This window comes from Chlorocebus sabaeus, chromosome 18, assembly GCF_047675955.1.
Source record: "Chlorocebus sabaeus isolate Y175 chromosome 18, mChlSab1.0.hap1, whole genome shotgun sequence".
In the NCBI taxonomy this organism is placed as follows: Eukaryota; Metazoa; Chordata; class Mammalia; order Primates; family Cercopithecidae; genus Chlorocebus; species Chlorocebus sabaeus.
In genome coordinates, this window is record NC_132921.1 from 32,973,802 (window position 1) to 32,993,825 (window position 20,024).

Sequence of the window (20,024 nt, forward strand, 5' to 3'; positions counted from 1 at the left end):
GCCTGAAAGGAGGGCTGAGATCCAGGAAGGCCAAGCAGGTGGGGGGAAGACTGAGTCCTGTTTGGTTGTATCTTATTAAGAGGGTCTAGAGAGTGATGTGACTGGGTTGATTGCAGACCTTAACGCATATGGAAAGATGATCATTTTGATTGGTTTCACATCATTTAGTAGAAAATGCTGTAACTGACCCAGGTGGCCCCTGCAGTGACAAGCCTCAGCCTGAGGAAGTTGCCCAGCTGGGCCTGAGTTTGGGAACTGGGACCTGGGAAGGTGGGGTGTCTGTCTGATTCATAGCAACATCAGGCAGTAGGGCCTTGGCTGTTGACAATGAAAGGTTTTGGAAAGATGCTGAAAATGCCTTCCCTCCAATATGGAAGTCTAGTCTCCTCCTTTGGAGTCTCAGGTGACTCTTTCTGATGTGTTTGGCTGATGAGTTAGTTTGTTTTTGTGGAAAAATCATGAGATGCCATAGATAAATTGTCATTTTTCTACAATAGGGTAATCAAGTAATGAACTCCCAGGCCTGACCAAACCGTGGGTGACCCTGGGCACCCCTTAAACCCCAGGTTACTCAGTTTGTCTTTCTGAAAAATGGGAGTAAATAATATAGACAGTCTTCTTCAGGTGGACACTGTAAAAATAATCAAATGAGATACTTTGAAATGTACGTGTAAAGGGAAAAAATAGTTGGCACTTTTATTAAGCCTTTGAAACTGTTGTATTGCTCTGTGCTGGTGCTTTCTGCATGCTTAGGTAAGAAAGAGCTAAAATGCTATCTTCTGCAAAGATCGGATGTGGTTGTCCTCATTAAAATGTGCTTCTGCTGAGGCTGTGAGTGAGCTGGAGTCCTTCTCTCCGTTCAAGTACCTTGGCCACTGGTCCTCAGAATTTGTTACTCCTCCAGGAAACCTTCACTCATAGAGTACAACTGATGTTCTGATTATTTGTGCCTGTGAGTAGGGTCACCTGGTGGTTATAGTTCAGGTTGTGTAGTCAGACTGGGGTCTAGGGTTGAGTTCCCTCTCTCCTTGGCTGGGCCTGGTCATGTATGCATAATGGACTGGAGGAATGGGCAAAGCTCAGTATGGCTTGGAGCATAGGATGCAAAGTGGGAAATGGGAAGAGGTGAGGGAGGAGACGTAGGCAGAGACCATTGAAAGCATGGACAGAGGGGACAGCTGATGCATGATAATAAGGAAACTGGCATATCTGGAACATAGAGATGGGGAAGGAATAAGCCATGAGTCTGGAGGTATGCAGTGGCCACTTCACAAAAGGGCCAGGGGCTGTCCTAGGGTATTGACCTTGGCTTTGTGAGCAGTGGGACCTCTCAAAGGGCTTTTTAAGCAGATAGGGGTGATATGATCAGACTTACTAGCATTTTGGGGTGGATTTAAAGGGACAGGTGCAGAAGCAGAGAGACTGGAGTAGTGTCTTTTTCAACAGTTCTGACAATGGAGCTGAAAGGCAATGGCAATCAGGATGGGGAAAGGAAAGAGACTTCAGAAATTCTTGGGATCAAATTGGAAGGACAGGTGTCGAAGGAGCAGTGGGAGCTGCGGTGAAGCTGCACCTCAGCACCTTTAACTCATGTGTTTCAGCCCTGCACGCTCAGGTCCAGGGAAAAGAATTTAGGGTTTTCAGGGAAGAGGGAAATCGGCGTCTCCTTTTGACATCTTGTCAAAACCAAACGTTATACACTTAGAATATGAAGTGCCAGGCAGGATAGTACCAGGCAGGATCACCACACAAGATACTATATCTTGTGAAAGATTTAAGTAGTTTTTAAGGGTAACTTTGATTACATGCAACTGCGGCCTTAAATGCTCACTTATAAGCCCTGCTTCCTCCTAAGAGCTAATTCTGCCATCCTCTCTGTAGGGCAGATACTACCCAGGGCTTGTTGCATTTGTGTCCTCTTCTAAGCTTGGCTCTGAATTTTAAGACACCATCTGGGCCCCTCCTTACCAGCTGTCCCCTAGGCTGTTCCCAGAGACCTGACTGAAGAAGAATTAAGCTGGGGGATGAGAGCAAACATGTAAGGGTATCAACCTGCATTTGTGCATGTACCCAGAGAGTTGAGGTGTGCCCAACTTTGTAAAACAAATGAACAAAAAAACTGGCACATCGGGCACATATCCTCATTTGTCAAATGATCTTGTCAGACTGAGATTATGTAAGTCATGGAAGTCTGTTTCTAGGATGGGAATACATTTTACTTTTATCAGATCTTTTTAAAAACAACGAATCTGTGATGAATCCTATTAAATGGAACTGTCTGTGACGTATATGCCTTTTGTGTTAACATATGTTTCCCATGCCAATTTTACATAAAGCAGCACATTTCTGTCAGTGTCCTATAATTTTTCTTGCACTATTCAGTTTTCTCTCCCATTTGCCATTGTGGATAAAGACTATTTTAAAGAGTTTCACATCCAGCTGGGCCTAACATTTGGTCTGGGATAGCATGCTATCAGAATAGAATCTTCATGTGCCATGATCTGTGGGATGAAGTGTCCTCCAGTGCCTCATGCCTTATTTCCTCGCCCCCAACAGCAAGCGCGGAGGACTTTTTCTATACATCACAGGGAGGAGACACTTCCATCGAGGGTGTGGACGATGCTGAGGACTTTGAGAAGACTCGACAAGCCTTCACACTCCTTGGTAAGGAGCTTCTGAGTTGGGGAAGCAGGCCCCAAGGGCTGATGGCACGGAAGGTAGAATGCAAGGTGATGTCCCACTGTGCTTGCCAGCAACCTGCAGGAGCTAATGGGAGATACCTTCTTGCCCCTAGTGAATATCATCTTACTCTCTTACCCATCCCAACACTCAGGCTCTAGAACTTAAAATTTGGAGCTTCACTGCCTTTTTAAAAAATAAGGTTATGAGAGTCCCTCTCCCAGGCACTGTACAGTATCCCTTTCCACTCATGCAGGCTGTTGGAACCAATGGAGGTAAAGCAAGTGTAGCCATGTCTTCTCATGCTGTGGTCTGGGTTCAGTGTGCTCTAGCAGGAAGAACACAACGTTGCGCTCACCCAGTGCACCTGTGCACCACAGCATGAAATCAGAGTTGGAAGCAGGCTGTGAAGGTCTGGCAGCTGCATCACACATACAGCGTTAATTCTGTCAGCTCTGTTTCCATATAGAGCTTTAGCATTGGAATCCTTCAAACAAGTTCTCTGTCCTTCAGGGGCAGAAGGGGACAGTAGGACTGGAGGAAATTGCCATGCTCCCCTGCCACTTTTGGGGGAGAAGCGGTAAAGTAGAAGGTAAGCCTTTCTCAGTTGGGAATTTGAAGTGTTAAATTCCTGGGACCTGCAGCCAGAAAAAGGAAAGCTTGAGAAGTCAGCCTGAAACCCCAAGTGGCTCAGGAAGGCGCTTGTGTCTTCCCCAGCCCCTTCTCTGAAAGAGATATAACGTTTGGCTTCTGAGCCACGTGACTAACCCAGAGCAGCATGTTAGATTCTTTGGAGGTCAGGGAAGTTCTAGCCAATGTCCAAATAAAACATGGCCAAACAGGGCACACTCTAACCTCTCTATGGGGAGGCAACCAGACCCTTACTTACCATGCTCCCAGAGCCAGTCAGTTCTCTGGGAAACTGGTACATAGATAGGGTTTGTCTTTTATACCCATGAACTATCAGGAGACACAAACCACACTGGTTATTCCAAAATAGAAAAATTAATATAAACAATTGTTAACTACAGCAGTAGCAGGTGATTGACTACAAAAAGGATAAATGAGGATTTTATAGAAGGTCCAGAAGTAGCAGGTGCAAAAGAACAGCTACTACCCCTGGGGGTGGTGGTGGAGTAGGGGAGAATAGCCAATAAATATAGGAGAGGCCTCCACCCCAGCGGAGCTTTAGTTCACTTTGAAGAGGATGTGATGAAGAAACTTGCCCATAGGATGCAGGCCAGAACTGGTTTGTACAAGCAGGCTGCAGGTGCCCCAAGGTGTACGGTGCCAGAACTGCTCAGAAGCCACTGCTGATGGGGAGACAGGCCTGAGGACAGAGAGCTGGAGCTCATCTGGAGGTTTCTGGACTCCCTGATAAATCATGATAACTATGGAGGACCAGAACCAGAAAAGGAATTGTCTTCCTGTGCTGCTGCCTTTCAGATCGCTGAAATGCCCTCTATTGAGCAAGCTTGACATTCTACTAGTAGGCAAAGGAGAAATGTTTACAGGATCCAGTTCCAGTTTGATAGAGCAAAGAAGAGATGCTTTGAAGCTAAGAGATAAGTTGATAACTGGCATCCCTGACTTTCCCAGCACTACGTGACTATCTTAGTCTCCAGAGTTGGGGAGCAAGTTTGGAGCAGAATTGACAGTGTGCAGGATACATTCTTCTCTGAACTTACAGGAGAAAGGAGAAGGCCTCTGGCAGCTGCCCTTGTAGTGCTGGTGTGGTCGGTGGGCATAAGCTGATATAAGGAGAGGATTGCTCCCTCCAAGGCTCTAAGGAGACTGGATACTTTAATGCTCAAAGCAAATTGCTTTTGTAAAACTAATTATTGTAGTAAGACTTTCTTCTCTATTCTTTTTTTTTTTTTTTTGGAGACAGAGTCTCGCTCTGTTGCCCAGGCTGGAGTGCAGTGGTGCAATCTCGGCTCACTGCAAGCTCCGCCTCCCGGGTTTACGCCATTCTCCTGCCTCAGCCTCCCGAGTAGCTGGGACTACAGGCGCCCGCCACCTCGCCCAGCTACTTTTTTGTATTTTTTTAGTAGAGACGGGGTTTCACCATGTTCGCCATGATGGTCTCGATCTCCTGACCTCGTGATCTGCTCATCTCTATTCTTTAATGAACATGTCCCTTTTTTCATTGCAGGGATTAGCAAACTTAAAGGACAAGATAGTAAATTTTTTAGGTTTTTGGGTCATACAGTTTGTTGCAATGCACTCAACTCCACTGTTTTGTGAAAGTAGCAATAGACGGAATGTAAGAGAGTGGGCAGGACTGTGTCCTGATAGAACTTTAGTTATGAAAACAGGCTGTGAGCCATAGTTTGCCAACCCGTTTGACTCCTTAGGTTTGATTGATTGATTGATTTTTGTCTTTTAGATTTTTTGCTTCCCATAGTGTGAGGTACCACTTGTTCAAAGAATCCCACAGCGTGAAATAATTTTCTCATCAGTGTAGTGCGAGGATCCTAACAATTGTTAGGATTCAGTATTCGTTCTGTATCTACCACTTACATTCCTACCATGACAGGGGGGTTAGGCCTTTGGAAATTGACAGATCACTGGTTCTCAAGAGTAAACGAGGTAGGCCAGGTGCAGTGGCTCATGCCTGTAATCCCAACACCTTGTGAGGCCGAAGCAGGAGGATTCCTTGAACCCAGGAGTTCTGGGCAACATGGAAAACCATGTCTCTACAAAAAAAAAATAAAACAAATTAGCTGGCCATGTTGGTGCACACCTGTCCCAGCTACTCAAGAGGCTGAGGTGGGAGGACTGCTTGAGCCCAGGAGTTTGAGGCTGCAGTGACCAGTGACTGTACCACTGGACTCTAGCCTGGGCAACAAAGCAAGACCCTGTCTCAAAAAAATAGATAAATGAAGTAGAAAAGCTACTGTCTAGGGAATATATCCATCTTGTTCTGTGATGGTCCCAGCACCCAGCTCCTGTCTAGTAGCTTCAATGGGACTTGACTTAAGAGCAAGATACTCTAAGCTCAGACAAAATATCCCAGTGCTTTACCGCCTACAAGGGTGCATAAGCGTCTAGCTTCCTATCTTGTCCTGAATACCAGCCTCTGGCTTTAACCAGGTGTATTCAGTTATGCTGAACCAAGATGGATGCTTAAATTCTTTGGTGTTTTTTGGGGTGATTTTTAAGCTAACACCACATATTTGAATAATGCATATGTTTTGATAGCTGCAAGTTCTTGCAGGCTGTGTAGCAGCCATTAGTCCAGTCATTCTGCCATGTTTCCGAGCATCTGCTATGTTCCAGGCAGTTCCAGGCCCTGGGGACCTAATGATGAAGCAAGAACAGGGATTCATTATATTATTTACTTTGTTATTCTTTGTATGTTTTGAAATTTTACATAATAAAAACAAAAAAGTAAATATATGATGCTTACATCGTAGTGGTCATCTAACATGAAAGCCTAGAGTTAATTTTTCTTGGGTTGTCCACTTTGTAGATTATCTGGGGAAATGTTTTAATCCTAGCGTAACATATCTGTGCCTCCCATTTTCAGAGGCGTTATTGACTTTTTTTTAGCCTGAATAAAATATTGCCTTAAAAAATAACTGCAGCTGGAAGGAATGGGGAGAGCAGCTGTATTTCTTAAACTAAATGGCAGGTTTACTGATATCATTCTATTGTTCTGTAGTCTTTTAAAAATGAGTCTGAATCATTTTGTAAAAATGCCAATGCCTTGCAAGCTGAATACAAATTAAGAGATTATCCATGCCTTTGATGATTCATATAGGTAAATAACAAATCTGACAACAGGTGATTGCTGCCACAGTGGTTCTGGGGTCAGTGGTACCTGCCTATGACAGTGCATATAGTGTGGCGAACAGCTGCTCCCATCTGGGGATGGCCAGGGGCCAGCTGGCCATCCAGCCCCAGAACAGCAATCCCAAGAGAAGTTTCTCCTCTTCTTCCCTCATTGGCACTGGGGATGTGTGTCACAGATGTTTACAAGATATTATGTTGGGGAAAAAATGATTACAGATAAATGACCATTCTTATTAAACTCATAAAAACATCCATAAAGTGTTCGGTTGAAATGAAGCCCAAAATGAGCCTGCAGGATTGTTGCCTCTGTTTTACTCTTTGAGAAGTTAAAATGGCAGCATGACCCATCTGGTGTGGTCAGGACAATCATAGTGAGGATATTTTCTTTTTAGTCCGAGGAGCCCCTTTGCCCTCTGAGCTGTTACTGTGAGTGGTAATTATTTGGTGAGGAGCTAGGATCATTTTAGTAGTCACCAGGCCAGAAAGGAAAAATCAAATTTTATTTAAAAAAAAAAAAAAAAGTCCTTAGAAAGGGTAAAATGTCCTTTCCATCCGACCACGGATATTGAGTGTCATTCATTCATTTTTTTTTTTTTTTTATTTCCAGGAGTGAGAGAGTCCCATCAGATAAGCATTTTTAAGATAATTGCTTCTATCTTGCACCTTGGAAGTGTGGAGATTCAGGCTGAGCGTGATGGTGATTCCTGTAGTATATCAGTAAGTTGCACACCAACACTGGAGATAAAATGTACACAATTTACCCTGTTCTTACAGCTTGATATGACTGAAATGTGTCTTTACAGTTAGAGGACACTCATAGGTTATTTATTCTTAACAGTAATGGTTTCTGTTCACTTGCTGATAATTTTTTAAAAGAGCCAACCCTTTAAAAATCAGCCGCCACAAGTTTCTGTTGCCGAGGGCAGGGAATGTAGTGGCTATTTGATAAATTCTTTTTGTTGGGTTGACTTCCCAAGTGCCCTGAAGTACACAGAATTCTACATGTTGTCAATCCATTGAGTAGTTTCTGAGCGCCAGACTGAGGTCCCTGCTGCAAGGAGATGAAAGGGCACAGGGCACCGTACCTGATGCTTCAAAGGGGCTTACAGTCTAATTGGGTGAACAAGGCAGGTGGCAACCCTTCCCAAGATTCTGACAGCACAAGGCGGGCTGTTAAGTGAGACATCCATGTGAAAGTACTGCAAGCTGTCAGGTGCTCCGTGAAGGCTCACAATGAAGGTTATTTTCCTGATGCCCAATGTAGTACTGATATGTGGTAGATACATGTCTAAGTGGATGGACGGGTGATGAAGTAAGCACCAGGGAAGTGGCACCCACAGCAATTGTTGTGCCCTCTGGAATTTAATGGTGTTGGGAAAAGCTAAAGCTGGTATGCTGACCTTGACTAGGTGAATCTGCAACGGTTTATTCTATACCTCTTGTGCCTATTTATGGCCAGGTCCTGGGGAGGTGCAAAGTATGATTCTTGCTTCTAGGTACTTGGAATTTAAATAACCAGATACTGGAAAAATACAAAAGACAGCACCACCTGAGGGCATGTGTCCATGGTGCTCACAAGCTGATGCTTATTCAACTGAGTGGACGTAAATTAACCTCCTTCTGTTTGTCTAGAGTTGGGGGTTATGAAAAATTCAAACTGGCCCTGTCTTCAGGGAGAGGAAGACCTGAACTGTAGCTGGGACTCAGTAGAGCTCATTGTGTATCGTCCATGGAAGGATACACAATCCATGGGGAATGATCTAGGGTTTGAGAGGGCCCCTGGGCCTGTCCGGCCTGCTGCCATCCCTGGCATGGACTCTGCAGCCTCGTGAGAGCCTTGAAGCTCCCCTGTCGGGCCCAGTGGAAAAGGAGGAGATGTTGGTGCTGGTAGTGTTAGGTGCCCTGGAGCTGTTTTGGATATCTGCTGCTTATGTACCTGTGTGGGTGCTCACCTTAGGGGGAAGGAGGGCGTGGTGCAGCGGAGTTGGCAGCAGTGATGCCATGGGAAGGACTGTCATGTGCAGATGAGGACCTGTGGCCCAGGGAGTGGTGGAGGAGCCTCCAGTGCAGGACAAACCCTCCCGTAATCTGAGTCGTTAGGGCCAGTGATGTATTGTCCCAATGTCTTTCCCCTGATGAGAAAGGCATAGAGCATCTGTGCCTCCCCATGCACACAGCTCAGTGTCCTGTGGTTCCTTAGGGCAGCTGTATTCTGTGTCAGGGACGGGTGAGATGGGGAACACCTGCAGTGACCAATGCCTGGCTGAGGCTGGTAAGATGCAGGAAAGGTGACAGATGTGCCCTGTGGTTTGTGGACCTCCAGCCCACCCAGCACCCTGTTCCTCCCCAGGCCCTTCACAGGTCACTTCTTGTTTCATGGGTTCTTACCTCCCCTCTGTGGGGCTGAGCATTGTGTGTGTGTGTGTGTGTGTGTGTGTTGATTACTTGCTGCCTACTTTTCTCCTTTGTGACACTCCAAACTCTGAGAGGGTAGGGTCAGTTCTCACTCTTTATTCTATCACCAGCATCTACTGTGGTGCTCAGCACTCACCAGGCACCCAAGAAGCAGATGGATGGATGACTGAGGCTCTCCAGGCTTCAGAGGTGGCACACAGGAGAGTAAGAGTGGATGGGCAACTCTGAGATCTTAGTGAGGCTGGTGGTTAGCATGAGAACCAGGGCTGGGGAGTCCCTGGGCTCCTACCTGCATTGGGGGGTGAGACCAGCAAAATTAAGTCTTGAGCCTGTAAGTGAAGTGTCTCTGATCTTACGGTTGATCCTCCACACCCAGCCTCTGGAGAACGTTCAGGTGAGAAGGGAAGTGAGTGTTGATTAGGACTGTATCTGTTGGGCTCACTGTTGTCCCTCTAGTTCCCACTGAGTGTTTATGTGGAGGTGGTATGAGGGTGGGAACATCAGGGCCTCTTAGGAAGGCATGGATGGAGGATGCAGGTGGTAAAGGGGCGGGGTGAGGGCGGGAGGGAGGAGGCCTGAGAGGTTGAGGTTTGGATGCTGCCTGATGTGGCAGCCCTTTCTCTGCTAGGTGGCAGGAAATTCCAGAAGGCATTTGAGTGCAGGTTTGTGGCCTAGGCTGGTCTTCCATTGTTTTGCAATCAGAGCTCTACAGATAACTAGTGGACAGCAAGGACTCTTAAGTCGAGATGGCCAAGGTTCACATCCTGATTCTTCTTCCTGGATGTGTGACTTACGGCAAGTGTGCTAACCTCTCTGTTTCCTCCTCTGTAAAGTGTGGATGACCACCTGCCTCAGTGCTGGAGTGAAGATCCCAGAAAGCTCTATGTGGAAAGATTTTAGCACAGAGCTCATGGTGAGAGAGTCCTTGTCTAGTATCAGCCTTGTTATAGCCAGAGTGAACCTTAAGAGCTTCCCTCTTGCTGTACAGGGGAGGAAAAAATAAGGCCCAGAGAGGGGAACCTCTTTCTCTGAGGTCAGAATGACAATGGCAAAGGTGGGACAGGGCCCAGGCAGTGTTCAGTCCCCTTCACTCCTGCCATCCCGGCTTCCTTGGCTGGACTGCAAATCCTTGGGGAGGAGACTGCCCTCTGCTTGCCTGGCAGGCCCCGTTGGTGCCCTCACAGTGCCAGGCACAGAATGTGTGCTTGAGAAACGCATCGTTAAGTAGTTGCTACTGAGAGCCCCACTGATTGTGGTTTATTCCTCGGGCACATAGGATGGGCCTCCTATTGGAAAGGCTGTCTTTCCATAAGCAGTGTGCCTTCTGCTCAGTAGTTTTTATTTTTAATTAAAGCATGAGAATGTGCTCCATGACTGCCAGGGTTACCTTGGAGATGCAACAGCATTCAATTGCATGGACACCAAAGGCAATTTGTTTCTTGAATTTAGCAATATGGGCCCATAAAACTAATCTGCTACCTATGATGTTGGCTATTCTTAATGGATTTAGCATCATTTAAGTTTGCCTAAATGTAATTGCACGATGTTAAATCAGTTTCAGTTAGCACCTTTAATCAACAGTCAGAAGAGGGTGAGAAAATCAAGCCCCGCCCCACTGTGGTGGATAAAAGCTGGTCCCCAGTTTGGTTCTCAGACAAGTCTCTAACTCATGCTTTCTCCACTGTACTCACAGCGCGAGGCCTCAGGGAGGGGAGGGTGCCCATGGGCATGTCTTGGGCAGTATGGTAGCTGCTGGCAGGCCACATAAATGTCAGGGAATCCATCTGCAGTGCCATGCCTAGCAATTAAGAATTTCTTGGAAATAGGTCAGATGAGCAAATTGGACGCTTGCCACCTCTGAACTTGTTGCTTGCCAAGCGGTCCCCAGGCACTTAACTCTACCACATATGGCTTTATGTTTAGGGACGGGGGAGACAGGTTGGCTTCAGAGAAAAAGGATCTTGGCCAGGAGAAGTAGCGATGGAAACTCTCCTATGAGTGTGAAACAATGGGGGCTTCTCCGCACCCACCCAGCCCAAACCAAGCTGATTGTCCTGCCGGGCTGGGGTTAGGAGCTCTGGGCCAGAGGTCAGGAGGCCTCACTCAGCTTCATCTGAGTAATAAGGGACATTGGATTACAATGTAATTTCTTAAGAACATAAGCACTCTTTGATCAAATACTTTCCAAAAATGCTTCTTAAAATATCTATCTCTTGGTGCTACACGGTGTATTAAACCAGTTCAGCTGTGTTTAACCTGATCCTATCCTCTCCTTCGGTTAAGTAAAGCCAATTAATGTTCTTTGCAACTACTGTTCCATAAACCATACATTGGAAAAACACTGGCCTTAGTGATTTTGGATTCTATTATTCTGGTGTTCTATTATTTTATAACTGTTTTGGGTAGATGGATTTTAAATATATGTAGGAGGAAAAAAGTTGCCTGGGGCTATGGTGTTAAGGGAGAAATCAAACAGTTATCTGTGTTAATTTTCATTAAGCCCTCATTTAAATCCTGCAAGGCAGCCTCATCAGAAAATGAGTCCCACAAGCAATTGAGGGCCATTAGGAGATGGCACATCATGTTCTGAAGGACTCCCTTTCAGCCTCAGCATGAATAAGCTCTCCAGCAGGCTTGAGGCTGGGCTACCAGCTTTCCCAGGTGGATTCAGATGAGGGAATGAATAACAGGTGAGAGAATGAATAACAACGATGAGCAGGTTTTCTCATAGTGCCCCGAGTGGGCTGCAAGGATTATCCAAGGAATTTATACGTTTTGGTGAAAGAAGACAAGACCCTGTGGGAAATGTGGCTCTCCAGTGACTCAAATGTCAGGTGATGTGATTGGTATTTGGGTAAATGAGGGTCAAGACTCACACATAGTCCCTAGAGGCAACTGGATAGGCAGGAGATACATTGGGCAGGGCAGTGGTAGAAGCCTTGTGCTGGGGGTGGGGCAGGGGCCTGGTTGAGTAGTTGTACCTCTCTGGGGCTCAGCTCAGCTTTTTACGTAGGAAAAGAGGCCTAAACTGGGGGAGTTGCCATTTCCTTCCCGCTCTGAGTGTGTGTGATGTTATCGGCAGAAGTGTTCCAGATGATCTTCCCAGGTCAAGATGTGGTCCAAGGTTTTGCCACGTATCTTAGCTTTCCACGTTGAGGAACTTTGTCTACATTCTTAAAACACTTGCTGTTTGGGGGAAAAAAAGTTCAGTTTCTGTGATTTTAGCATCACTAAGGCTAAGAAGAAAGCGAGCCTGCTTGAAAGCATAGGACAGTACAGGGTCAGTGCTGGGAGTGACATCGTCCATTGCGTTTCAGCCTGTCTCCTACTCAGCACATCTGAACCTCTCACTGGTATCACATACAATTTCAAAAACTCCTCAAGATGATTCTCACTTAAGCTACTCACCCAGAAGAGCATCATTGATCTGGCCCATCCTGTTACTTTACAGAGCGGGGAACTGACTTCTAAGGGAGGGACATGGCTAGTGCCTTTGAAGGCCCCTCCATCTTAGGAGCCTGGGGTTTGTTTCTGAGCATGCAGCTGGTTAGATGGGGTGGCTCAAAGGCAATGCCTGTAAGTGAGGAACTCTAAGAGGGAGGAAGAGAATTGCTTTCTGGGCTGTGGGTCAAGCACTGCATGCAGACCTCAGCAGATGCAAACTGTATTTGGTGTAAATATGTTTGTTACGCCAAATGGATTGTGTGGTCATAAGCTCTCGATTCTCATTCTGCTCCCTTCACTGAGGGACTCACCTCTTACCAGTTACTCAGCAGCAGCCTGGCATGGAGGGAGGGGACAAGAAAGATGGAGAATGTTTTGGTTTTTAAAGTCCTGTAATTTGGTCATTAGCAGGTGGAATGATCAGTTTGAGCATTGCTCTCTAATGGGCTCTGTCATCTCCACTTAGCGCTGTGTGTGTGTGTGTGTGTGTGTGTGAGAGAGAGAGAGAGAGAGAGAGAGACTGCGGGGCTGGCAACAGGGGACGTGCTGGGATTCTGGATTGTTGGGAGGCCTTGGGTTTGGCTTGTTTTCCCTCTGGGCGGGAGGGTGGAAGACATTGGTAGGGGGCAGCTTGTCTCCCACACTCCTCCTGAACCTGTCTCCCCCATCTCCCACAGCCCCAGGATGAACACCTAAGCAACTTCTGCCGACTGCTAGGGGTGGAGCACAGTCAGATGGAGCACTGGTTGTGTCATCGCAAGCTGGTCACCACCTCAGAGACCTATGTCAAGACCATGTCCCTGCAGCAGGTGATCAATGCGCGCAACGCCCTGGCCAAGCACATCTATGCCCAGCTATTCAGCTGGATTGTGGAGCACATCAACAAGGCCCTGCACACTTCCCTCAAGCAGCACTCCTTCATCGGGGTCCTGGACATCTACGGGTAGGCCTGCTGCCTGTCTCACTCTATCACTATCTCACTTTACAGCCAGCGGGGAGTGGCTTTCTGCTGGCACTTTACAGCCAGCGGGGGCCTTGGAGAGCTTCCTGGTGGTTCTCAACTTAGGGCAGTTTAAAATGTGTGGGGCCATTGTTAGTTGACACAATGATGGGGCCTGAGGCCAGGGAGGCTTAGTGGTCTGTAATGTAAGGGAACAGTCCCCAAGCAAGAATGGACCTGTCAAAACACCAGGAGTTCCCCAGTGAGAAACTCTGTAAGCATCTGTTTTTACACCTGAGAAAGTGAGGCCTGGAGAGGGAAATGACCTGCCCAACGTGATTTTGCAAGTTACTGTGAGAAATGGAACTTAGATTCAAGTTCTGTACCTCAGTCATATTTTATTTCAACCTACCATTTGACCTCATTGACTGTAACAGTCAAGGTGGCTATTAATACCATAATTTTGTCCAGTGCTGTGCAGATTTGTGTTTTGTGTGGTCATTCCTGAGGTTTCTCTTCCTTTCAGAATTCCAGCCTGATTGAAAGGACTGTTATTTATAACTTTATTTTTGGCAGGGAGAGCCACCGTGGTGTGGTGAAAGGGTACTTGCCTAGCCATCGGGAGACTGTCACCAACCAGCTGAATCTCCACAGATCACAGGCCCTCTCTGGTCTTTCATTTCTATACCTTCAAATGAGGTTTGAGCCACAGTCTCCCTGAGGTTCTTTCTAGGTCCTTGTTTGAAGTTAACACGAACTGGGTTACAACCTACCTTGCACTTCTTTTCTGACCAATGTCCTGTCCTCTTTAAGCTAACAATAGACTAAATCCTCCTGGATCTTTAAATTATAGAAGTCATGGAGTCTTAAAATAGAAATTCAGATCCATAGAAGTGAAGCATCATAAGAACAGTGACACTCTGGTGCGAACAACTGCTTAGCAGGCTGGAACTCAGCTGGTGCTCATCTTGTGATGAGGTTGGAGTAAAGACCAGTCCCCTGTAGAAGCAGCCACTTCCCCATGCAGAGACAGGCTCTCCTAATTACATTTCTGATGCTGTTGCTTGTCCCTGGGTTTCACATTGAACTATGTTGCATGCTATGAAGAAAGAAGGCAATCTTTGTGATTTCTACCATCACAAAGGCCTCAGGAACATGCTAAAGAGTTGTCTCATGCATGAGTTAAGTAACATAAGAGGCATCAGAAGAAATTGTGGAAGGGTCTATTTGAGGGTTTCGATGCTTCATGCTGTACAAGTTTCAAGGCTAGAGAGGACACACTTGCACAGTCGGGAAAGCTTTATGTGGGAGCTAAGATTTGAACTGGATCATTTAAACAGGGGTAGAATATGGAAAGTGAGGGAGGCACCTTTGGAAACAGGAGTGCAACCAACGTGTGAGGAAGGAGCAGAGTATGAAGGCAAACCTCCTTGCTGATAAGGAGCACACAGTGGAGAATCACCGAGAGCGGGAGGTGAGAAGAGGCATCCTCCCCAGGCCTTCAGCTGCATGACCCCGGACAGGCCCCTTCTCCTCTGGTCCATCGAGTGCCTGCCTTGTGCTAAGCCCTTGTAGTTGCTCTTTGGAGAGCATAGAACAGTGTGTTCTCTGGGAATTTCCAGCCTCATTGTCAATCATTAATTCTGTGTTGTTCTCTTTACTTTGAGTATTTTCAGGTAATTGGATATCCCAAAATACCTTTCCGTATTACCTTCCAAGTAAGAGCTGGGGAAACCCAAGCTGCAGCGTCTGACCCAATTCCCTTAATCCACTTGTAGAAGGATCTAATTTTACTGAGGTTTTGATTTAGGAAGATTAACATGAAGACTCATCAATAGCATGTAAAAATTTTATGATTTCAGTACTACTACTACACAAAATATCATGCCTCAGTTCTGTTGTATTTATATGTCATCTTAATAATGCCTTGAATTTAAGTAGTCTGCTTCCTCCCTGCCCTGCGATCTTCCGTTGGGTTTTTTGCTGTTCTTAGAAGGCCTCCGTGAGCTGGGCTCCTGGGGCTGCTGAGTCCGCAGATGTCAGCCCGGCTTGTGCAAGCTGGGATTTTGTGTTTATATTTGCCACTTAATTTTTGTAATTGTTTGTTTTCTCTAACATCCTGTGACTGCCCATAGGGGAGAAATAGATCCCAAGGATGGCTTATCTGGTTTGAAAACAGTAGTTTTCCGTGGATGGGGTGGCAACCTGGAGGACTTGGTCTCCTTTTCCTAGTGCCAACTCCTCACCTGTGTCTCCACCTCAGAGTGGCCTCCAGGCTCCTTTGAGACTGTCTGACAGCTCTTCCATGAGGGCAGGGTCCCGACACAGGGCCATCAGCATAAGGCCATTCTTGGGAATTTTCCTACCCTTTGTGCTGTCTTCCGGGCATGCTATGTTGTTTTTTTCTTAATCCTTATTCTTCCTCAGAAGACAGTTCGCTTTTTTTGGTTATAAAGTTGTCATATTTTAAAAGTGACTTCTTCTTGAGAGAAATAAGTCCCCATGCAGGGTTACTCCTCTGTAGCTCAATGCAGTGCTGAGTTCACGCTCTCTCAGAGTTAAGGATAACAAGTTAGATACAAGGGAATTCAGAGTGAACAAGCTAGCTGTGTGCCTGGGCCATTGGTTGCCAAGAAAGCACTGAACATACATGCCCTAAATGTGGAAGTGCATGCTACTCAATGGTCTGATTCACCAAGACATTGTACAAAGGTGGACTGGCCCAGGCTCTCTTTCGGGTAAGAGGGTATATAATGAACTCTTAGAGAACTCTTAGAAGATTAAAATCAACAATTTAACAGAAGAGCAGGTGGCTTGAGTCTGGAGGTACTTTCTAATCTATCAGATCAGTGACATCATTTCTTAATCTGGGAGAAAACAACACAGAATCCTGGGTGGAGAATTGGGAGAGCGTGTGTGAGCTGTTTACCGTCATCTGCCCCTTTCCACTTACAGTGTCTTACTGCCTTATTTCCCTTGGACTTCACATACCTTCCAGAAACCCAACAAACCTGCCTTTTTGTTTTTTAATGTGGTCATTTCTTGGTTGCCTGGAAGTGGGCATCGCACTCAGCCCCACTTCTCACCCTTTCTACTCACCTCCTTCCCAGTTCAAACTCATTCCAGTCATTAGGCTTTATTCTATTTGTGACTATGAGAAGTGATTCTAAGGACCTTTTCATCCTCTGTGGCATCAGAAAACCCAAGCATTGTTTATTTTTTGAGTTTTCTATTCATATCCCTGACCATCAAACCCTGGAGGAAAAGACCATCTGTCCATTGTCTCACTCCTTCTTAGCAGGAGTGTGGGGATGCCTGAGTACCCCTGGAGGATGCCCTGGGGCTGACCTGATGTCTTTGATTTTCTCACTTCTCCTTGTCTCTTTTGAGCAAGAGTGGCAAAAGGGGAGTCCAGAGAGAACAGAAAGAATACTGGGATGAGTTTCTGAATACAGCCAGCCACATCCATGAGGTGGAAAGGGACAAGACGTTGCCTCCCTCTCAGGCTGGAAATGTGCAAAGCTAGGAAATGAGAGTGGAACTGCCCTTCTTTTCCTTGACCCCACCAGTGGCCACTGATTTCTTCCACTGGGATAACTGTCCCTAGATGAGCTGCAGTGCCTTTCTAGGGCATTACTGGCCTGCCAGTGAAGCTCATTCGTGAACTGAAGTAATTCTGTACCAAACATGAGCCATTCCACTTTTTCCCATAAATGTGTTAAATGTTACTACAGAATTAGCAGCCAGAGTGAATACACACTCATTTCTCTCTAAGCCAGCAGTACACACGCCAGCATCGTACACACACATTTCTCCCCATCACTATGTTCTGACTCGTAGTTAACTTGTAGAGGAGAAAAGGCTGTGGGCTCCTAAACAAATTAGCATGGGCCACAGCTGCTTCCACCATGACTATGGTGAGTCCTCTGCTCAGAGGCCCTTCCCTGAGGCTTTTCTGAATGGTTCCAGACACCCAGTGTCTGGTGGAAGCTTCCCTACATCTGTCCCCTCTGTCCCACCCAGCTCCAAAAAAAGTGCAAAGCAAGCAGTACCCAGAGCAATGTAGCCACCCCAAGCTGAGCTCTTCACCTTAACCAAGGATCTGTGAAGTTGCCTTCAGGGCATTTTTGACCAGGCAGGGCATAGAAATTAATAGGGGATATTCGGCAGCTTTTGGCTGGAATTCCCTTTCCAGGTTGCATTTGCCTCTCTAGGCCTGATTAATTGCAGTGTCTAATTCTTTATACCTCTCTTCCCCTTGAGTCTCTAATCCTTTATTCCTATCCTCTCCTTGAGGCAACAAGAAATAAATGGCTTCAATTTGGGAAAAATACACATTTGCTTGTTTTTGATTCCAGCCTTCAAGATGCCAAGGTAGCAGAGGGCGTTGGCTATGGCTAGCCCGTTCTTGCTGAGGACAGTTGGCCTGGGAGCAACACAGGCTGTAGCAGATTCGTGTGTTCTGCTAAGGAACAGCTGGGGAGAGAATGGGGGTAGAAGGTGGGGAAGTTTTGGCCCTAGGAAGCAGGACATAGGATTTCCTGGGATTTTATATCCTCCTCAGTCCTCTGTTACTTTCTTGTGGTACTTCCTAATAACAAATTAGCATCCAACTCTAATCAGTGCTCTTTAATGGTATATTTACAAATGCTTTTAAGGCCGGGCACGGTGGCTTATGATTATAATCCCAGCACTGTGTTGTTAATGGTGGAGGGTGTCCAGGTGCTTGGCGTCTTGAACAAAGAATTGGACAAAACGTACAAAGCAAGGAAGGAATGAAGGGATTTATTGAAAATGAAAGCACACTCCAGTGTGGGAGTGGGCAGAATGAGTTTTACATATTCATTTACAAGTTGTTACGTATTCTGGATATTAATCTTTTATCAGAAATATGATTTGCAAATATTTCCTCCCATTCTGTAGGTTGACTACAATGATATATTTTAAGTAAACTTCTTAGACCCACTGTTCACCTTTCTTTGGTGGGGGAAAAAAAATGTATTCTTTTGCTTTAGTTTTCTTGGTCTCGCTCTCCAAAATAAACTTATAAATAACCTCAACCTCAAAGCTGCAATAGTTATTTGGAGGCTACCCATCTCCTCTCTAGCCAGTATCAAAAGGTTTCACAGAAAATGGAGGGGGAGAAATCAGTGATTGCATTAACCCTTCAGCCTGTGACAGTGGCCCAGCCCTGGACAGCCGTCTTCAGGGAGGACATGCATGGCTGGCCACAGTGTTCTCAAACCTTGCAGATCATTGGAAGCTGTTGGCTTTACCCTGGAGTCTCCCAGCCTCTTAAGAAAGCCTCATAGCTCAAGAGGGCTCTAAAGCCAGACTCAACCTTCCTGAATTGTTCGGAGGTGGCCCTTTGGAGTGTGCCTGTAGCCTGACACTGCTCTGTGCTTCCAAGGCTCAGATGAAGTTCCGTTTTCTCTCTGTCCATGCCAATACTCCCACACTATTGTGGCAGGCCAGGTCTCACTAGCGTAGGCCTCTACAGCAACTGTTTCAGCACTGACTGAGTGGGTAAGTTAAATATTAAAAGCTGAAAAAGCCAGTGCCCACATACAAAGGCTGGAATGTAACAAGAGCCCACTAAGAGTCTTGCCTAGGCCCTTCCTGGGCCTTAAAGCATGACAAAATAAGGAAGGAATTCTTAACAGGACCTGTTTAAGACTAAACAAGTTTTATTGTGGAATCTGAAGAAACTCCCCAGGTCTCTAGAAACAAGTTTATTGAGGGGTCTGAAGGAACTCCCCAAACCTCTGATTTAGCAGGAGACAAGATAAGGGTAATCACCCCAGCACCTGGACCCATTTAGATTAAGTAAATTTACTGAGGCTCCAGAGGAAAGTCTTAGAGACTCAGACCTTAGGTATAGATTAGAAGGATCTAATCTTCCATCTGGGCTGGAAGGGCCCCAATTCAAGGCAGTGACTGGCAGACACAGTACTCCTGCTTGGTCTGGAGTGCATAGGGGTGGCCTCCTTCATCCCAGCATACACTTGACATCTTTGATCTTGTTTTTTCAACCTAGAATTATTTCTCGCACGTGGGCATGGCCAAAGACCATGCTTTAATGTGGTTTGTCTCCAAGAAGTTGACTCCTTTAATCTCTAAATGATTTCCCACTCCTCCATGTTTTATACCTTGATGGGGGAGGTGAGCACCAGGGAAGGAGAAGTCTGATACATTCCAGCCACCGGCCTGGCCCCTTTGGGTGTCTGATGCCTCTATCTGTGGTGGTCCCTCTGCACAGGTGCTATCTCCCCACCACCACCACTACCTTTATGTCTTTGGATGAATGTACACTTACATGTAGATATATAGCTTAGAAGGTATATACGCTCTGGAAAACTTTGTAATTTTGAGTTGGGCTGGCAATAATTTCCAGGCCTTATCCTTGTAACTGGTTGCAGAAAATAAACACTCTGTTCCTCCCCAGCTCATCTGCATCTTGTTACTGGGCCACAAGAATAAGCCCGACCTTCAATTTGGTTTGGGAACACTATGGCTTCATTGTCTTTTAAAAACTGACCACACATACAATTTCTATTCCTTGGGGAGGCTCTCATGTACTAGTTTCCTATCATCAACCTAGTAGCTCTTCTGGGCAGGGAGTGTGACTTGCTCATCTTTGCAGCCTTCACAGTTTGGGACAGTTGGTTGTTAGGTTGGGAGAGGATCGCCATATAGTAGGTGTTTTCCTGTCCTGCATTAGAGTTTCAGGCCTGAAGATGAGCTGGGA

The 20,024-nt window shown here is 46.1% G+C and overlaps 1 protein-coding gene across 3 annotated transcripts in view; it reads left to right on the plus strand.

Annotated features, from left to right (window-relative positions):
• Positions 1-20,024, plus strand: part of MYO5B (myosin VB) — a 381,273-nt gene that overhangs the window by 207,445 nt on the left and 153,804 nt on the right. For all 3 annotated transcript variants that reach the window (XM_007974050.3, XM_073006323.1, XM_037982326.2), the window contains exons 8-10: positions 2,557-2,664; positions 7,085-7,194; positions 13,014-13,279. In XM_007974050.3, the coding sequence (XP_007972241.3) occupies positions 2,557-2,664; positions 7,085-7,194; positions 13,014-13,279 (484 nt within the window). The remainder of the gene's footprint in view (positions 1-2,556; positions 2,665-7,084; positions 7,195-13,013; positions 13,280-20,024) is intronic.